The following is a 20,265-nucleotide window of genomic DNA, read 5'->3' as shown; positions in this document are numbered from 1 at the left end:
GCCAGCCTGTGCTCAGCTCTGTCTGAACTCACTAATGTCGTCCGAGAGTTGAAGACTGAGTTACACGCCATGAGAGAAATAGAAGCTAAATTCAACGATTCTGCCAGAGAGGTGTTGTGCCTGAAGACGGAAGTACGGGAACTTAGGAACGACCTGCATGCCAAAGTTGAGAGGTACGATACGGTGATTCAAACTTTGAACAATGACCCCACTGAACCAAGCTTTACCAAAACCGTATCCTCCACCCCACAACATCGACCCACGTATGCAGAAACTTTGCACCAACAACCAGCATTGCAGCCCAAAAATACTGCCCCTGCAGCTGCCCCAGCTGCCCAAAGGCCACAACGCCAGCCTCCCAAGCCGTACAGGCGACAGGAATCGTCTCGCTGGCTGGCACCCAAGCTTCCAAAGAGCACCACCCGATGTGCACTAACGGGTAAGCCAAGAGTCAAAGTGTTCTACGTTGGCAACGTGGACCCCGAATGTGATGCCAAATCAATTGCAGAGCATTGTCAGGCACAGGATGTACACATCGTGCAGAGTGTTGTGTACACCTCGGAGCGCTTCCGAACAGGGTTTGCCAGGGTCACAGTGCTGGCGTCGGACGCCACCACCGTACAGGACAAAGCATTTTGGCCGGACTCGCTCGGTTTTGCAGTTCGTGAATGGCGCTTTGGTGCTGACGGCACAGTTCCAGCACTCACATAATGCCACACTCCACCTACCGGTATTCACAGCCCCTGAACCCGCATGCTCCTGTGTTCACCCCTTCGTCTCCAAATCCCTCAACCCCAGCATTCTACTCTACAATTCATCCATCCAACCGACTAAATGTTGGCCACATAAACATTTGCAGCCTACGACATAAAACCCATGTTATAACTAAGCTAATAGATGAGCACTGCCTAGATCTGCTGGCGGTTACGGAAACGTGGCTCGACTCAAGCATCTCGGACACTGAGGTTGCTGTACCAGGCACAATTCTCTTACGTCGAGACAGGCCGTGCGCTGATGGATGCACTTGCCTATCCTCCTGCACTCCATGTCGTAAAGGAGGCGGGATCTGCACCTTCGTAAAGGAACATGTTAAGGCTAAGCACATCTTGGACCACTCACACTCCAGTCTAGAGTTGATGTGGCTTAGAGCTGGCACAGGCAAAGATAGTACCTTGTTTGGTTGCATATACCGTCCCCCATCCGAGCCGGTAGAGTTTTGGAATCGGCTCGCTACATCCACGGAGCAGCTGGACGGCGAGAATATTGTGTTGCTAGGTGACATAAATGTGGACTTTCTGCGTCAGACGTCCAGTGCGTTCCACCATCTCAAAGACACGTTGCTACTTCCGTGCAGACTGGCCAATAAAGTAACTGAAGCAACAAGAATAACAGGCTCTACCCGTACATCCATTGACTGTATTCTCACAAACATTGATCGAGTTCCGTCAGCCTCTGTCGTGGACTGTGAGTTTTCAGACCATCGCCTCGTCATTACTTCCGTCCCAGTGCCCATCATGGATGCGCGGAGCAATACTACTACCCATCAAACACGCAGAGACTACCGGAACTTCAACGCTCAGCGTTTCTGCGATATGCTGCTGTCCTCCGATCTTCATATCTTTACATCCCGTACCCCAGACCTGATGTTGGACGAGTGGACAGGGAAAGTCAATGCTGTGCTTGATATCATCGCACCGTACGTAACCAGGAAACACAGGAAGTCCCGTCGGAAAAATTGCCCGTTCATGACCTCGCCCCTCCTTGCCTTGATTAGAAAGCGCAAATCGGTCTTCAAGAAACTAAAAGCTACTAACTTTCGAGACGAGAGCCTATCTGTACAATTCAAGCGGCTGCGCAACCAGTGCAATAACTTGTATCGACACCTACAGAATCTATACTTTTCAGACCAGTGCCAGCGGTATGAACGGGAGCCTCGGCAGTTCTGGAAAGCCTTGAATATGATCACAAAGCGTTCCTCTCCGAAGCAAACGGTTACCATCCCACCTGAGCGATTGAACGACTATTTTCACTCGATTGTCACAGATAAGGAAGCGAATTACAAGCTCCCAATGGGACCTGCTAAATCCGACGACCTTACTACGTTTTCAGCCGTTACAGTAGCAGAGGTGAAGCTTCGGATCGGTGACCTCCAAAGTAATAAAGCCCCTGGACCGGACGGCATTCTTCCGTGTCTACTTAAAATATCAAAAGACGTAATTGCTCTATCACTTGCTATCTTATTCAACACTTCCCTCTCGTCTGGTCAATTCCCATCCTTGTTCAAAATTGCAAACATTACACCAATTCTGAAGTCAACTCAAGGCCCCCGCGACTGCCCTTCTAACTACCGCCCAGTGTCTTTAACATCTAGCCTAGCCAAGCTCCTGGAGGGGCTTGTGTTTTCTCGTATACATCTTTTTTTTAATGATCGTTGCCCATTCCATGTGGACCAGTTTGGCTTTCGGAAGCACCGTTCTACCGGACAGCTTCTCACCAAGGTTACGAACGACTGGCTTGTCTCGCGCGACGCTGGACTGCATACGGCGGTTGTCTGTATTGATTTGAAAAAAGCGTTCGATATGGTGAAGCATCAACAGCTTCTTCTTGCTCTCGCAGCTGTCGGTATTTCGGGAGTGGCCCTGGCCTGGTTCCGATCATACCTTTGTGCCAGACAACAGCGGGTGGTTACCCACACTGGAACATCTCCGTTGGTGGCAATCACTAGTGGCGTGCCACAGGGCACCATTCTGGGTCCGGTGCTATTTAACATATATGTACGGAAGCTCCCATTGACAGCAGAGGCCTTTTCTTGCAAGCTCCCGATGTTCGCTGACGACATGACGTTGTATGCCAGCAGACGTACACAAGCTGAGGCCGTCGCTACCGTTACTGATTCGTTATCTGCAATTTCTGTGGATCTAGACGAGCTTGGGCTGCGCATTAATACAACAAAGACTGTAACTTTGATGATTTCTAAGTCTTCTCAACCCCTCTCAACTCCAATCGTTTTTAACCAACAGCCTCTGACTCAAGTGTCTAGCACGAGAATCCTGGGAGTCATTGTAGACAGTGATGTTTCTTGGTCTGGTCACATAGACTTTATCGTTAGGAAGACTTGCACGAAAATTGGCGCTCTTCGACGGTGTTTTCGGCAACTAAGTTTGAAGGCAACACGGCAGTTTATCCTCTCGGTTATCCTGCCTGACTTATTATACTGCTGCTCTTGCTTTGCAATGAAGCTATCCGCCAAGGACCGACAGCGACTCTCGTCCGTTTATCGTCGTTCTGTACGCGCTGCTTGTGGCTCGAAACTACAAGAGGACGTCATGCCGCTGTTAGCTAGATTGTCGATTGATCCGTTTGAACATTACCTTATTCGTAGCATTGCTAAATTTATCCATGTTAATCATGTCGTTTTCCCTCTCCCAAATCTGACGGACCTTTTCCCTCAAGTTTCAACCGGCCCTAGGACAACAAGAAGCTCTTTTAATGCTGCTATTGCAATATCTAAATTCCGGACGACTGACGGTGTCAATTCCTTTTCAAATCGTGCTGCCCTGTTCTTTAATTCTTTGCCTGTGGAGTGGCGCACCCAGCACCGCACTACATTTGCTAAGCACCTTCAGACCATGCTAAAAGACGCAGCGTCTTTTCAGAAGTATTTTGATCTTCTTTTCAGCAAACTCCCTCATTGATCTGCACCGCCTGTATTGTATAACTGTGTTTACTGCGTTCCTAGTTTAAATTCGTTTTTAAAAACATCTCTTTAATTCTTGCACTATCCCATTATGACCATGCTTAAAGACGCAGCGTCTTTTCAGAAGTATTTAGATCTTCTTTTCAGCAAACGGCCTCATTGATCTGCATCGCTTGTATTGTATACCTGTGTTTACTGCTTACTGCTTACTGCTGCTTTATTGTTCCAAGTATCAGTTTAGTTTAGTTTAAATATCTCTTATTATTATTATTTTTTTTCTCACCCCACACCCCTCTACCCTGTTATCGGCCCTCTTAAGAGTTGTGTTCATCACTGTTGAGGCTTCCGATGGAAAATAAAAGAATACTACTACAGTCGGTCTAACGTAAGCGAATCTGAATGGGATACGGCGAATGACCAGACAGGGACTGCGTATTCTAACAGTGGTCGTACGTAACACTTGTAGAGCAAATTCACGGTTGAAGCAGAAAGGAAATGGGCCATATGGCGCAACAGAAAAACACGACTGCGAAACTTATGGGTGATAGATTTTATATGGTCAGAAAAATTTAGTGAAGGAGTGATAGTCACGCCGAGATGACAGTGGCTATCACCTTTCTGAATAGGCACACCGTTCATTGTCAAGGGGGATGACGGGCCGGGGGCTAATGCATATTTTTGAAAGGGTAGGTGGACGCATTTACTGGTGTTAAACGTCATGGCAGTAGCTGATGACCATTGACAACACTTATCAATGTCAGTCTGGAGCAATGCATGATGGATAGGAAGTGAGGTGTTTGCTGGAGAAACAAGAATTATATTAGAGTCATCAGCAAAAAGGGATAGGGTACTAGAAGCAGGGGCATCAGGAAAGGAGTTGATGCACAGGTTAAAAAGAAGCGGGCCGAGATGGGAACCTTGGGGTACGCCAGCGGTGATGGGCAAAGGGTCAGAAAGAGTTTGGCCAATGCGAACGCAAATACTACGATCACTGATGAAGTCCTTCACCCAAGAACAGGCAGAAAGAGAACACCAACCTGAAACAGATTGAATAACTAAATGATGACTAACTCTGTCAAAGGCCTTAGAAAAATCAAGGAACAGCTGGTCACAAGAAGACTTAGAGTCAAATGCACGCGAAACAATTGAGGTAAGCTGTACCAATTGGTCAACTGTTGACCTCTTTCGACAAAAGCCAAACTGGCTGGAACTGATAATTTTATGGCTCTCAACAAACGAGTAAAACTGACGGCTAATCATAGACTCATACAATTTGGCAACTGCATTTAACAGCGATATATGACGGTAATGGACTGGGTGAGAAGGATTACCTTTTCCCTTGAACACAGGTACAACAACGGCAGATTTCCACTCCCTGGGCTGAGTACTGGACAGCAAGCAGCGGTTGAAAAGGGCGGAAAGAGACTGTGACGTGACCTCAGCTGTTTCACGGAGGATGCGATTGTTCAGCAGTCCAGCGGTTTTACGTATTGTATTGTATTGTATTGTATTTATTTAAAAGGATTCTCCAAAAGCAAATGGATGCTTATCACGGAAGTCTCCCACATAAATATCGCAAGAAAAATGGGGAAATGGGGGAGAGGAGAGTGGAAGATGAAGCATGGGAAGAAGGGAAACAAGTACCTAAATATCGAGGTATAAAAGCACGTTGAATGAGAAGTCTGGATAGCGTGTCAAATACGGACTGCACAGAGAATGGTTGTATGGAGAACTTCACAGTGGACGTGGGTGTTAAAATACCAGCTGAGTGCAGGTCAGGTGTTAGCAGTGGCGCCTGGCTGTAGCTCGCAAACACTTTGGCTAGGAGTGATTTGAGTCTGAGCCAGTGTTGCTCACAACCAATTTTTTATAAGTTACTAGTTACAACTGACAGTCCACCAAGGTAACCAAGGTAACGAGATAATGTACAGTCAGATGTTGCGACAGCGAGGCACAAAACTGACATTCGACGACCTAGCACCTTGCTCCAACACATCTACGAAAGCACCTACCAACAACCTTCCAACTTAGAAGGCTCAGGTGCGTAAAGTTCCAATGAGGGGAAGGGATGCGTCACGAAGAAGTCTACGAGCTATGTCCCTTGGCAACAAGGAATGTCGAACGTTACGGGATGATGCTGACGAAACTAGTAAGACCATTGGACAAACCGGTCTAACTACAACTCGAAAACGCAAGGCAACAGATCACCCAACTTGGGAGGCTCAACCTGCAAACTTCTTCTCTTTCCTGTGAATTGAGCTTTTGTTATGGTAAAATGGCAATTTTCATAGCTGTTGTAAGAAGCTTAGAGTATATTTTGTAAACAGTTTCCTCTGAGACAAAAATGCGAAAATACTCATAAAAAGGACACACTTCAGGCTCATTACAAACATCTTGAAAGTTTTTGTCTTCACAAGTATACTTTCAAGCCTTCTCGTCAGGTGAAATACAGGCAAGGGAAAAGGAACAGGAACATTGGATTAAATACAGTAAGAAGGTGGTAAAACAGCGCAAAAAAAAAAAGATAGCTAAAGTAAACAGCGAAAATTGCAATAATGACACAAAGGTGCAAATGCGAGAAAACTCAATAAGCGTGACATGTAGTGCGACAACAAGAGACAACCACTGGACATACATGTAACTAACGAGGTTTTGACGACCCACCTAACAGCCTAAGTGTGAATTTGATTTTTTTCTGCTCGCAAAGGTTGGGTTTCTTTGTGTGGATGTATACAGCTTCCAAAACATTCAGCAATCTAGCACTGCGTACACGTGACACAATCGAAAAACAATCATCTGAATACACAGCACGACAATCAGGATGCTCAAACAAATGACTAGCAATGGACGACTCATACTTATCAGAACTAACATCAGAACAATCAGCATGTGCGGTGGACACATCCGATATCACATGGCTAGTCGAGTGGACCCTAGCCGTTGCCTCTGTCTGTACTTTAGTCGCTGCCATCGCCGCCGTTGCCGATCTTGTCATTCTTCTGGTTGATGCGGTTCCTGTCACTGCCACGCCAGTAGGTGTCTTGTCCGGTTGTTTTTCTGGTGGTCTAACTAATTGTGAGGTGACGTTGCTTGGTGTTAATGCCGCTGCGTTGGACCATCTTGTACCAGGATGATTCTTTGCTGGACGTCCCCTCCGTGGTCGAGTGGATCGTGCGTGTTGTGGAATAAGGTGTAGCGGTGCGTGTTGTCGGATGCGTGCGTCCAGATGTTTGCTGATGTTTGATGATTGCTGAATGTTTTGGAAGCTGTATACATCCACACAAAGAAACCCAACCTTTGCAAGCAGAAACAAATCAAATTCACACTTAGGCTGTTAGGTAGGTCGTCAAAACCTCGTTAGTTACATGTATGTCCAGTGGTTGTCTCTTGTTGTCGCACTACATGTCACGCTTATTGAGTTTTCTCGCATTTGCACCTTTGTGTCATTATTGCAATTTTCGCTGTTTACTTTAGCTATCTTCTTTTCTTTTCTTTTTTTTGCGCTGTTTTACCACCTTCTTACTGTATTTAATCCACTGTTCCTGTTCCTTTTCCCTTGCCTGTATTTCACCTGACGAGAAGGCTTGAAAGTATACTTGTGAAGACAAAAACTTTCAAGATGTTTGTAATGAGCCTGAAGTGTGTCCTTTTATGAGTATTATAGTATATTTTGTGTCCTGTATTTTTGTTGTATTATTTAAATTTATTTTTGTATGTATATTCAGCGATTCCTTGCAAGTTGGACGAATTGAAGACAAAGATATCACCAGACAAATTTGAAATACAACAGCAGACAGACACAGTGGCTGTTGGTGACAACGTCCCCATATCTTGCCAACGTGGTTACAAGTTGTCATCCAGGACCAATGTTACGTGTGAAATCGGCTCTGTTTGGAAGAGTATCAGTGCCAGTTCAAGGTGTGACGCCATCACTTGCAACAGTGGTAAGATTGAGATAGAGAATGGCGAGGTTGGAATAGCACACAACACATCGTTTGGATCAATACGTTCACTGACCTGTGATTCTGGATTTGGCAAATCACCCTGTGCTTACCAGATCACGTGTACTGAAACTGGCCATTGGTCTACAGCCGTGGAGTGCAGAGGTAGGTCCTGGTACTATGCCATTGTTAATTTCACATAGGCATACCTCTTGCCTCATTAGTGTGGGTTTGTGCGTGCACATGTGTGTGTTTATGCGTGTGTGTGTTTATATTATGTGTGTGTGTGTGTGTGTGTGTGTGTGTGTGTGTGTGTGTGTGTGGGTGTGTGTGTGGGTGTGTGTGGGTGTTTCTGTGGTGTGTCCCATACGGTGCAGTGATATGTGCAGTCGATTTCCAATCAAGAGGCTGCGGGTTCAATTCCCGACGATTATGGTCGCACACGTCTTTCTTCTCTTCCTCATTCTCCTAGCTCTTCTTTCATTCTCCTGGGTGGTTACCAGCAGCCAGTGTATGCCGGAATATGTGGTGTGGCGTGTGTGTGTAAAAAAGAATTTAAAAAAATGAAAAAATGAAAAATGGGGATTCACTGACCAGAAAAAGCCACTTCAATAAGCTGTGAGGTGTGTTGAGTTCGAAACAAGACGACTGACAACGGGAACAAGTTAGTGGGAACGACATTTATTATAGACGACGAGACAAGAGACCAAGACGAACGAAACGACTACATGGTGATTATTGACGAGTGAGAAAAGAGAGAGAGAGATCAAGTCTAAACAGCAAGATAAAGGGCCTGGGTAGCTATGGCAAATATGGGCGCGCAAGTAGCTACCCAGGCCAACGGAGCAAAAGGAGACAAAAGGTGCGTACGCAAGTGCATGCAGGCCAGCTAGAAAAGGTACGGGAGGAGGTACCTAACATACCACCCCTCCATGAAAAAAATCCCGCGTCCTCGCGGAGAGAAAAAAAGAGAAAAAGATTTAAAAAAAATGACTGATGGAGAAAACACACACACACACACACACAACGCACGGGCCTCACAAAAGTGTGGACTAAAAAATGCACTACAGATCATTACAACCGTCAACGTTCCTGTACTACTCATACTATAGTGTGTACATTGCCAATAACAACGGGCCCAAACGCCCCTTCAAAACATGGCCCAAAAAATAACTATTGGAGTTCGACGAGGGACTTGAATTGTATTCTGATGACTAGTATTTTGCACGGCTAATAGAGCCTAGTTACACTTTAATATACGACATAAATAAGAGAGCGTGGCTCACCATGATCGGACCCCTAATATTAATGAAGGACACCCGCGCGCACACACACTACAAAAAAAATTCACGAAAATAAATTTGACGAAGAAGGAACGCATTCCCAACTCCTCACAACCACGCGCTCTTCAGCCGAACCATACAGACACCAGCAAGGACACTTCCGTTGAGAGATAATATTCCTCCACGCCTCTAGACAGCTGTTTCGCTCCCTGTCGGAGCTCATCAGTAGAGGATGATAATGATGATAATGGAGGCCAATGATCATTCTTATACACCAGATATGGCGCAAGTGCGCGCTTTCCACATAATTATATCAATGGCATATGCAAGCTGCTAAAATGGTAAAGTGTGAGAACAGCGATAAATAATCATTTAGTTCTGAAGAAGGAACGCATACAAAAAAAAAGAAAGAGAGAAATGTAGCTGACCTGCATGGCTTGAACGACACGAGGTTGACATCAGACGAGACGAGGTTGGCGTAGGAGAGACGAGGTTGATAGAGACGAGACGAGGTTGGCGTAGGAGAGACGAGACTGACATGGACGAGACGAGGTTGACATAGACGAGACGAATGGTGGTTGAGGACGGCTGGGCATGGGATGATCTCAGGGTCGTCGGTCGATCAATAATCGGGCGCCAATGTTGAATTCGAAACAGGACGACTGACGACATATCCAGACATTACAACGGGAACAGGTTACTGGGAACGACATTTATTATAGACGACGAGACAAGAGACCAAGACGAACGAAACGACTACATGGTGATTATTGACGAGTGAGAAAAGAGAGAGAGAGATCAAGTCTAAACAGCAAGATAAAGGGCCTGGGTAGCTATGGCAAATATGGGCGCGCAAGTAGCTACCCAGGCCAACGGAGCAAAAGGAGACAAAAGGTGCGTACGCAAGTGCATGCAGGCCAGCTAGAAAAGGTACGGGAGGAGGTACCTAACAGGTGGATACCAGGCTAAAATTAGTGTCGGTCAATTCATCAGCCTTGCAAGCTGTTGAATGGTGTAATCCCAGCACAAGTTGCTATGTCTAACCAACATGTAGCTGTTCGCTATCATCGCTTCCGCGATGGGCATGTCTGAGGTCCGAGGTCTGAGGTCTGAAGTGTGTGTGTGTGTGTGTGTGTGGTTATATGTGCGTTTGTGTGTGTGTGTGTGTGTGTGTGTGTATATGTGCGTCTCTACATACATGTACATGTAGTTGTTTAAAGTCTCTAGGCTGCTTACCGCTGTTACTCCGAGTTTCGTATGAAAACACTTCATTAGACAGCATATGACCAAGACCAAGAGTACATGAAAACCAGAGTGTGCAGCTTGGGGCCTTTTCTGCTATGGGTGTCTGTCACGGCGAAATTCCGTGATTACATCATATTTGGCCCAGATCTGAGGCGGGAAATGGCGTAGTGCGTACAACTGAGCTGCAGTTGTGCAGAAAGAGACCTGCTTGAATCCTGCTTGTACGCACTACATCACTAAAATGATGTAATCACGGAATTTCGCCGTGACAGCAACCCATCCGAGCTGCACACTCTGGTTTTCATGTACTCTTGCCAAGACTAACAATCACTATAGTCTGTTTCAAAAAGATTTACAATCAGGTTTGGGTCTTAAAAAGTATGAAGATAAGGGAAATTTGGACAACAAAGTACATAGAATGGCTTGTTAGGACACGGCAAATTGTTCTGTGAAGGTTTCGGAACAATTGGACCAACCGTTAAGGAGTTAGAATTTCGGCCAGGTTTCCGGCCTTTTCCCATGGTTTACAATTTGCCCAGGAAGCCAGTATCGATTTTTTTATCAAAACCCACGATTTATCCTTTCCTTTTTGGCCTTGTGGTTATGAATGCTGTCTGCTGACCATGAAGTTATGAGTTCAAATCCCAACCTATCCTCAAGTCAAACTTTTTTTTCATTGTTTTGGTGATCAAGCTGGTACAAGACAAAGAAGATGGCTGCACCAAACGACTTGTTGTTGGAGGTCGCGCTTCCTGCCGAACTGACTGACACTTGACTGGCTCACGCCATGTGAACACACCCACAACACTGCAATGGTGTGAGTGAATATGGAAGTCATCGCGCTGTAGCTTTTTGAGATTTATTTTTAGTATTTCAAGATCGCCAATTTATTTGAATTTAGCAGTCAACGCCGTCTTCTATCAGCGTTCACAAGCGTCTGTTTTTCTCAAAATGTCGTCGAAGTCACACGGATAGCTTTGCCAAGTCATGGCCTTGGGAATGAGTCCGTGTCGATGTCGTTTTCGTCACACGGTGAGTAAATTGCATCGCAGCTCAAAGAAACTATTTTGGTCACAAAACGGATTGGGACACATGCCGCTCGTCAACATTTACAACCAGGTATTTTACGACTCCCTGTTTACAACACTTTCGTTTCGACATGTCCTCTCTCTTATCGATACGAGGAAGAACTCGTTTGTTGTAAACCAGACGTACGTCCATGACTGTGTCAACGTGAGTGAGTTGTCATTTTTCCTGCTTTCGCGCGGAATATTTCTTCGAGTTCACAGTGAGTTTTTCCAGGCAGCGCTCGAGTGCTCATACGGTAAGACGCCAAACTCCGCGGGCGATCGCCAGGGTTGTAAATCTTTTTGAAACGGACTGTAGAATATATACGGAGGGTCTTGAGAGAAGAGGGCAGAGGTGATGTAGGTACATTTCAATAGCGCGAGAAACAGGGTGACAAAATCAGCGTGATTATAAGAGGAAAAAGATGTTGAGAGTATAGAGCATAGCCTGGGTAGAAGAGCAGCGATCATTGCTGTGTAATATTAATTTTGTTGTACATGTACATGTATATGTGTGTAGGTTTCTGTGCCTGTGTCTGTGTGTGCCTGTGTCTGTGTGTGTGTTTATAACGTGTGTGTTTATAACGTGTGTTTTTATAACGTGTGTTTTTATAACGGGTGTTTATATAACGTGTGTTTTTATAACGTGTGTTTTTATAACGTACCTACACATGACAAGTGGCGGAATTACACAGTAACAATGCGGCCAAACTTCGGTATTTTTCCATATTTGTGCCGAAAATCATTCCGTCGTCCGCAGTTTGAGCAAAATGGTACGGGAAATTGAAGGGTATTTTGACTATTGGCTATTGATCAGCTACAGATATTATATTATACTCAATCTGCGGACAGAACTGTTTCGTCCTTTGTGGACTCGTCAGCGCAGCTCAGAGGAAATGAGGTCAAACCTGATAGCAATGGAAATAAAAATTTCCAATCAGGCCCGAACGTACCTTGCCGGAGTGCTCAAACTGACAAGTCAGTGAGCTCTGCATAACGCAAACAGCAAAGGCACTACCCCACGCAAGAGTGCTCAACTGCTACAAGAGCAGGAGCGAAATACGATATTACGATATTATATTTATTACGATATTATATTATATGTAGAAGCATGGCAAGCGCAAGCTGACCGATGTATATGTAAATAGGGAGGAAGGCGAACAAAATTTGTATACATACAACAACAAGATTGTCCTGCTTCTTCACACAGCTGAACAATTCTTCTTTCTTCTCAACGTTTCGGTCACTCTGACCATCTTCAGGATGAAGCAGACACGGAAGCAAGGCAGACTTTAAAACAACAAGCTGGCTAGGTGCGTGCGGAATACAGCGGGGAGAACAAAACAAAAAAACAACAACTCCCAAGCGAAAAAATGACACATGCCACATGATCGCAATAGGGGTGCTAGTCCTCCGTGTGAGAGACTAGGGCGGTGATAATTATGTACAACCTGTGCCACATGACTACAGTAGTGTGGACAGTGCTAACATAATGCTAAAGTCTAGGGTGGTGATACGTACAATTTGTGGGTGCTAAGGTTTCACATGGATAGCTATCACTCCAATGAAAAAGCCAGGCAACCAGAGTTCACAGGAGATCCCAACCACTGCTGGTGTTGATATTAGGCTCCATGTCCCGGATCTTGACCGCTTCCCGAATCCTTCTCCTTGCCCTGTCTGGCTCTGTCGCAAGCACACAGACGTTGGCGAATCCGGTCTGCCCCAGCGACAATGGCTCATCGGCATGGAAGATCCGGTAATGCTCACCCAGCGCCTTCCCTCGGACCTCGTTGCGGGCATTATCGTTGTGCTCCCTTGACCTTGTCGCAACGCTTCGGCCAGTTTCACCCACATAGTCATCACCGCAACGGCACTCGAGGTGGTATACCACGTTTCGGCGGGTGCACTCCACTGCCCCTGCTGTACATGCCACGCAAGCTGATTTCGGTCTTCCCCTTCTCCTTGGCTGCTGTGGATCAACGAATTTGCGGCATAGGGGCTTGTCCAAAGCAGACCTGCAAACCCGCGAGCTGAGCCGAGCATTCTTGTATATGATGTGGGTGAACTAGCTGCTCACAATTTCTCCTCGGCCACCCTGTAAGAAGGCCCGAGACCAGTTGGGTGATGAAAACAAGAAAGCCTATCCCATTTTCACCCTCTGCAGCAATAGCAGAATCAGCATAAGGAAAATGAGATGAGTAATGTTACTGAACAATGTGAAGACCCGTACGCTACGCTGCATTATTACTGAACAATGTGAAGACCCGTACGCTGCGTTCTTTAAGTTAATAATGGGGAAACTATGTAAAGGTACATCTGGTGATATGGCGATAAATAAATTGCAGCAGAGAAAAAAGATCCTTTCCCACCCGAGTCAATCAAAGTTGATGATAGATACTTAGGAATGGCAATGGATTACGAATTCAAGAAGACCGTACTTTCAAAGCGATATCGCCAAAAATTGTATTTGCTTTTGATCGCGGTCACCAAAAAACGACACCGCATCGGCTTTTCACAAATACATTGACATTTGAAAACCTTTTCGGGACCGCGTTCTTGATGCCGATACCCCACTATACCGGCCTGCATTTGTTATCCATGCTTACATTGCCTCACCATGTGAGTTAAATACTTGTAGATACATTTGTCATACGTGCCGTACAAACTGTTAGCCCACACATGCGTCAGACATTATAACGTTATTGCCATTATGTGCAACATCACAGTCCATCACAGTCCATCACAACAGCAAAATACCTCATTTATATTTCACACCGTGTGCAGTGCTCTCCAACCACGATCCTTGTTCACCCTTCCCCTGTTTTTAAGAGGACATGGAAAACGGAATACCTTATTATTATTATTATTATTTTGTTTTACATCGGAAGCTCAACAGTGCAGCTGCACAAATATGAAGAGGCCGATGGGACCAAAAATATATATATATATATAAAAAAATAAATAAATAAACAATGTATATACATCAGTGTATATGTTCATACATCAGTGTAAATGCCTTGAAACGCCATTAGATTTCAGCTTGATAATTGCTGCATTCGCCACCAAGGTGAAAAGGCATAGTGGTGGCCTGCGGAAGCGAAGGCTATAGCTTGCATGTTTCTGAACATTAAAGTGATGCTAAAGCCGATCTCACGAATATTATTATTCCCGTAGCTATGCAGAAGACGTTACTTCAGTAACGTCTGGCGCTAGCCAGGGTCCACACAGCTTTAATTCCCGTAGCTATGCAGAAGACGTTACTTCAGTAACGTCTGGCGCTAGCCAGGGTCCACACAGCTTTAATTTGGTGTTTGTTTGTTTGTTTGTTTGTTTGTTTGTGTCACGCCTGGCGCTACCCCGTATCTGTCCCGTACCGCACCATCAAACACAACTGGCCATTTGCTCGCTTCCGTATCGGTCCCGTACCGTACCGTACCATCAAACACAGCTGGCCACAAACAGCTGGCCACAATATTGGTCGTATTATGTACATGTATACGACTCCCTGTGTGTTGCAACTGTGCTTGCAGGGGACGGTTGCACTTTTTGTAGCTCCGTTTTATCTGAGTTTTCAGTCGTTCCTCTTACATGTACTAGTCTTGCCAAGGGAGTGGCTCTAGGTCCACCAGAGTCGCCCCTGGCGTGTTTCTGAATTTGCTGGGGCGAGGGTTCCCGTCGCCAAGGCAGTGTCTTTTCAGTCACGACCGTTGTCGTCCTCGTCTTTCCATTCGCGGTAGTGTAGCTGACCCCCGAATGGTTTCAAACTGCGAAGCTCGGAGGAGTATAGTGGTGGCAGAGGCATGAGCTGTGAGTGGAGGCGGTTACTGGAGATGGATGGTGATGCAGGGAGAAGAGTTACGCTGCCTGACGACGCGTGGGAAATTGTTTGAACCTGCAATTGCAGTTCGAGCGCGGTGGACTCCTAGACGATGTGTCCTCATGGCTGTTCTTCAACGCTTGGCCTATCGCTGATATCCCTGCGTGGGATGTTCTTCCATTGGAGTCGAGGTGGGACTTCAGGTGCCCATACTCCATCACATGGTTGATTGTTTCTGAACTGCAAAAATAATTATTGTTTCCTTTTTTGTGCGCATCTCTTGTCATCTCTCTTTTCTATACGTCGCACACCAGATGTACTACTATCGCTGTCTTTCCCTTGCTATCTCTCTCTGCTTGCTGTTTTTTGTTTCTGTTGCCACTGTCCCTCATCATACCCATGCTTGGGTGGAGCGCGGCGTGACCCGGTAGGGTAGCTGTCAATAGAGTACGACTCCCTGATGTATAGGGAGACTTTCTGGAAAGAAATAGGAAGACGAGGAGGAAATAATAATTATTAGAATGGATGTTAGTTGCCGAATAGGTGATAGGATGCGTCAGCAAAAACATACTTTGGAAGAGAGATCCCGTCGTCCCCAAAATAGGCGTGAACGGGCGAGTCAGCGCCGGTCACAGGAAACGTCGGGAGAGAGATCCTGTCGACTCCAGAACGCCCGTGCGCGTGATCGGCAGAGTCAGCGCCGTCCCAGGAAACATTTCCATCAGTTCCCACAACATGCACGATGAGCTAAGCAACAAATCGTAGCGTAGGGCCCTGAGCTTCCAAGCTCTCTCGTTTGGTGTTTGTGTGTTTGTGTGTTTGTGTGTTTGTGTGTTTGTGTCACGCCTGGCGCTATCCGTATCTGACGGCAAAAAAGCATAGGATGTTATAATTTTTTCAATTCTCCTTTTTTTTTCAGGCATATCCTGGGATTCGAACCCGCACTATCGCCCTACATGCATTCCCCCATACACGTCGCATTCATACCCATTCTTCCAAGTTGCTTCACGTTATGATCTTGCGTTTGAAAGCCCTATTTGAATATTGCGGGCAGCTTTATGTGGCCAGCTGTGTTTGATGGTACGGTACGGGAGACAGTGTCGTATTACCCTCGATCGTACCTGTCCCGTACCTATCCCTTACCGTACCGTGCCATCAAAGACGGCTGGCCACAATGCATATTCAAATAGGGCTTTCAAATGCAAGATCACAATGTGAAACAACTTGGAAGAATCAGTATGTATGCGAAGTGTATCGGGGGATGCATGCAGGGCGCGCGATAGTGCGGGTTCGAATCCCAGGTTATGTCTAAAAAAAGGATTTTTTTTAAGAATTTATAACATCCCCATGCTTTTTTTGTCTAGGTCATCAAGGCAAAAAAGCATGGCGTAGGGCCCTGAGCTTTCAAGCTCTCTCGTTATTATTAATTGATATCACGGTTCCAAAGTCATTATGTGTTTTCCATGGTCCACATGTATTTGTGCTCTAGATCAGTTTGAGTGGCGTGTTTGTATCTGTGTCTTTGTGTCCACAATGCGTGTATGTGCTGGCGCTGGTGTCTGTGGCTGTATTCTGTTGTATGCTGTATTCTGTTGGGTTCAATTTAGAAGTTGTTGTTGTTGTTTATTTATTTTACATCGCATGTCAAACGGGCAGTTCTGCCCAATATTATGAAAGCGATGACAACCAGTAAGAAGAGTCAGAAATGAAGAGAAAAGGAAATAAAAATAAAAATACGAAAATGGAAGTAGCAATAAGGGGAGGCAGGGTCAAGACGAGCAGAAAAATGGATCTCACATTTACAAGTCGGGTCATCGTAACATGATTCTATTGAGCCTCATCAATAGGTTACGAAAGCCATTACATTTAACTGAAGTAAAATACGCGCAGCATGCGTTTGAATTCACGGACAGATACTATGGACTTCATACAGTCGGGCAGGCCATTCCAGAGTCGGCAGCTGGCTAGAAGCGGTCGGCATGCGACAGAAGCACTGAGGGCCAGGGGAGGGGAAGGTTGCGTCCCAACTGACCTGGAGTGGTCATGCCTGTCGGCGGGCCTTGCAATACCATTCGGGACGACAACAGCTCACTGACGATTCCAGAACGGATTCTAAATGTCAGGAGTCGGAGCTTGCATTCTCCTCGTTCCAGCACTGGGCAGACACCCAGCCTGGTGTACAGGGGAAGAGTGTGGGCCAATGGGTGCGCAACGGATGCAACGTTTATCCAATTTGGCTACTGTGTTCCGCTGCTCAGCGGACAGTCCTGGGAGAAACGCATTCGACGCATATAGAATATCCGATATGACAAGGGCAGAGTAATACACCATCGCCTGCCGCACTGTTAGGCAGTGCCGGATCTGGCGGAGGATCCGCAGCTTCATAGCCGTGCGTCGGACGATAGAGGTGACTTGAGGTGACCAGAAGTCAATCATACGAATCCAACGATTGCAACGGACAAGATCTATTTCGTTAACTACTTCACCCTGAACTTGAACTGAATGCACCAAGCACTGCACTGAGTTTTTAAATCACTGTTCCCTCTGTATTTGATCGTTATCACCAGATCTCGTAGGTAGGTATGACGATAAATATATTGCAACAGAGAAAAACGTCCTTCGCCACCCGAGTCAATTCATGTTGAAGACAAATATTTTGGAAGGCCAATGGATTACGAATTCAAGAAGAACGTACTTTCAAAGCGATATCGCCAGAAGTGTGTTTCCTTTGATTGTGGTGACCAAAAAATGACATGGCTTTGGCTTTTCAAAAATACATTGACATAATGAAAACTCGCCGGGACCGCGTTCTTGCTGCCGATGGCTCGTTTTTCTGGCCTTATTTTTTTATCCATGCTTACATTGCCTCACTACCTGAGTTCAGAAATGTACCGGTAGATACATTTTCCATACGTGCTGTACAAACTGTTAGCCCACACATGCACCAAACATAATAATTATAACGTTTGTGCCTTTATGTGCAACATCACAGTCCATCATAATACCTCATTAATATTTCACACCGTGTGCAGTGCTCCCCAACCAAGATTCTTGTTCATGTTTTCCTTGTTTTTGCGAGGAAAAAGGAATACCTTGCTTGCGAATAAAATCGCACCGGCAGATCATAGAGCTGTTTTAAGGTCTCCACGTCGTTAGCTGAAAGCGCATGTATCTGTAGACATTATAGCGTTCAATGTACTGTGTTTTCTCGACTGCAGCAGACAGTCTATACACACTTGGCACAGTGATCGGCGCTGGTATTGGCGGGATGATGTTTGGGATATTAGCATTAACGTTGGTAGCCGTAATAGTGTATCGGAAGATGCAAAGCATACCGGTCAAGACTGAAGTTCCGAGTCACACACAAAATGCAGCATACGAAGACGCTGATATTGCTGAGAGTTCCCTCACCAAAAGTGATGCTTACGGAGTTGTAGAATCCTCGCCACAACCACAGTATGAATTGGTCTGCCCACAGTAACTGATTAGTCACGTGACATTCGGCTCTGTAGTTTGGGCTGCTTTTCCTCATTCTCTGACCCCGTAAAGGTTCCCTCGGAATACATTCTTTCAATTCTACCCTGGTGTATTTTATTCAGGCTAGATTTTCAAAATTTGTACTTTTGCACTTCCTCACTCTGGGGCATTCTGTACCATATTCATATAATTATCATAATATCTTGGCAGAAGCATTCTGTTTCTTCAGCGAGTTGTTTCTGGGAATGTGCCGTTGTTCAAGGCAAGAATGGTTCACCCACCTTTAAATGTTAACCTTCTTTCCTTCTGGTAAACAATGCAATTCAAATGTATGCTTTGTAGTAACATAATCCTTATCGGAACCCAAAGCTCCTCCATAGCGAAGCTCATTGCCATACTGCAACTAATCCCCCTCTTCGTAAAAGAAATGTCCTGTATTGCTCCTGTCATTAACAATGCTAGCTTTTTGTCTAGGGCTCTACTTGATACATGAATACGTGCTGTTCTCACTCAAATGATTTTGTTATGCTGCTCTGTCTACAACATTCTCTGTTTAGCTGCATACGCACTCCTCGCCTCGTCCCTATCTCTAATACCTTTCCCCAGAAAAATCTCACATTTCCGGCATAAAACTGGTAAATATTTCTATCCCTTTTCCAGATGCGTTTCGTCCACATAAGGCCATTAATTCGTCACTCTGCTGACACATTATGATGTAATCAATGCAAAGAGCTATGTGAGCATTTTTGTGAAGATTTCCGTTTGCGTTTTCTCACAAATATGTTGAGGGACGGTAGTGGGACCGCGTGCCACCGTTGAGCATGTGCTGATATTAAATATTAATTGTCAATATCAGTACACAGTTCTACCTTATTTGCAAAGCACATATGACGTCAGGGTTGATATCAGTGCAAATTTGGTAAGACAAATGAGACGTGTAGCTAGAAAACCATTAGGACAGATTAAATTTGCGTGCACAGCCATTGGTTGAGAATACCCAGAAACGAAAGTGTCTCTCCATTGTTGTCAGATGTACATGTTGATAGTTTTCGTGTGGATCAACATACAGCATGAGCCGTAGTTGGTTTCGTGTGCATCAACATACAGCATGAGCCGTAGTTGGTTTCGTGTGCATCAACATACAGCATGAGCCGTAGTTGGTTTCGTGTGTATCAACATACAGTATGAGCCGTAGTTGGTTTCGTGTGGATCAACATACAGCATGAGCCGTAGTTGGTTTCGTGTGCATCAACATACAGCATGAGCCGTAGTTGGTTTCGTGTGGATCAACATACAGCATGAGCCGTCGTTGGTTTCGTGTGGATCAACATACAGCATGAGCCGTAGTTGATTTCGTGTGCATCGACATACAGCATGAGCCGTAGTTGGTTTCGTGTGTATCAACATACAGCATGAGCCGTAGTTGATTTCGTGTGCATCAGCATACAGTATGAGCCGTAGTTGGTTTCGTGTGTATCAACATACAGCATGAGCCGTAGTTGATTTCGTGTGCATCAACATACAGCATGAGCCGTAGTTGATTTCGTGTGGATCAACATACAGCATGAGCCGTAGTTGATTTCGTGTGGATCAACATACAGCATGAGCCGTACTGTATAAGCAGAAATATTCGTCTGGAATTTAATTTCGTCTTTTTCGTCCAAGGAGCTTTTGGACTAAATTAAATGTAGGACGAATATCGATTTGTCCAGCGTTTCTATACACTCTTATGATCCAT

At 45.4% G+C, this 20,265-nt stretch overlaps 1 protein-coding gene across 3 annotated transcripts in view; it reads left to right on the top strand.

Moving 5' to 3' along the window:
- Positions 1-19,264, top strand: part of LOC135823060 (sushi, von Willebrand factor type A, EGF and pentraxin domain-containing protein 1-like) — a 34,012-nt gene extending 14,748 nt beyond the window's left edge. The window contains exons 4-6 of one of the 3 annotated variants that reach the window (XM_065335890.1): positions 7,423-7,641; positions 7,755-7,803; positions 18,269-19,264. In XM_065335890.1, coding sequence (XP_065191962.1) covers positions 7,423-7,641; positions 7,755-7,768 — 233 coding nt within the window. In that variant the 3' untranslated portion in view covers positions 7,769-7,803; positions 18,269-19,264. Of the gene's footprint in view, positions 1-7,422; positions 7,804-18,268 lie in introns of all 3 variants that reach the window. The other 2 variants (XM_065335889.1, XM_065335888.1) reach the window with 2 other exon arrangements.
- The last annotated feature ends 1,001 nt before the right edge of the window (positions 19,265-20,265 follow it).

The sequence above is a fragment of the Sycon ciliatum genome, chromosome 8 (genome assembly GCF_964019385.1).
Source record: "Sycon ciliatum chromosome 8, ocSycCili1.1, whole genome shotgun sequence".
NCBI lineage: Eukaryota > Metazoa > Porifera > Calcarea > Leucosolenida > Sycettidae > Sycon > Sycon ciliatum.
Note: the sequence above shows the minus strand (reverse complement) of the source record. Positions and strands in the feature narration are given on the sequence as shown.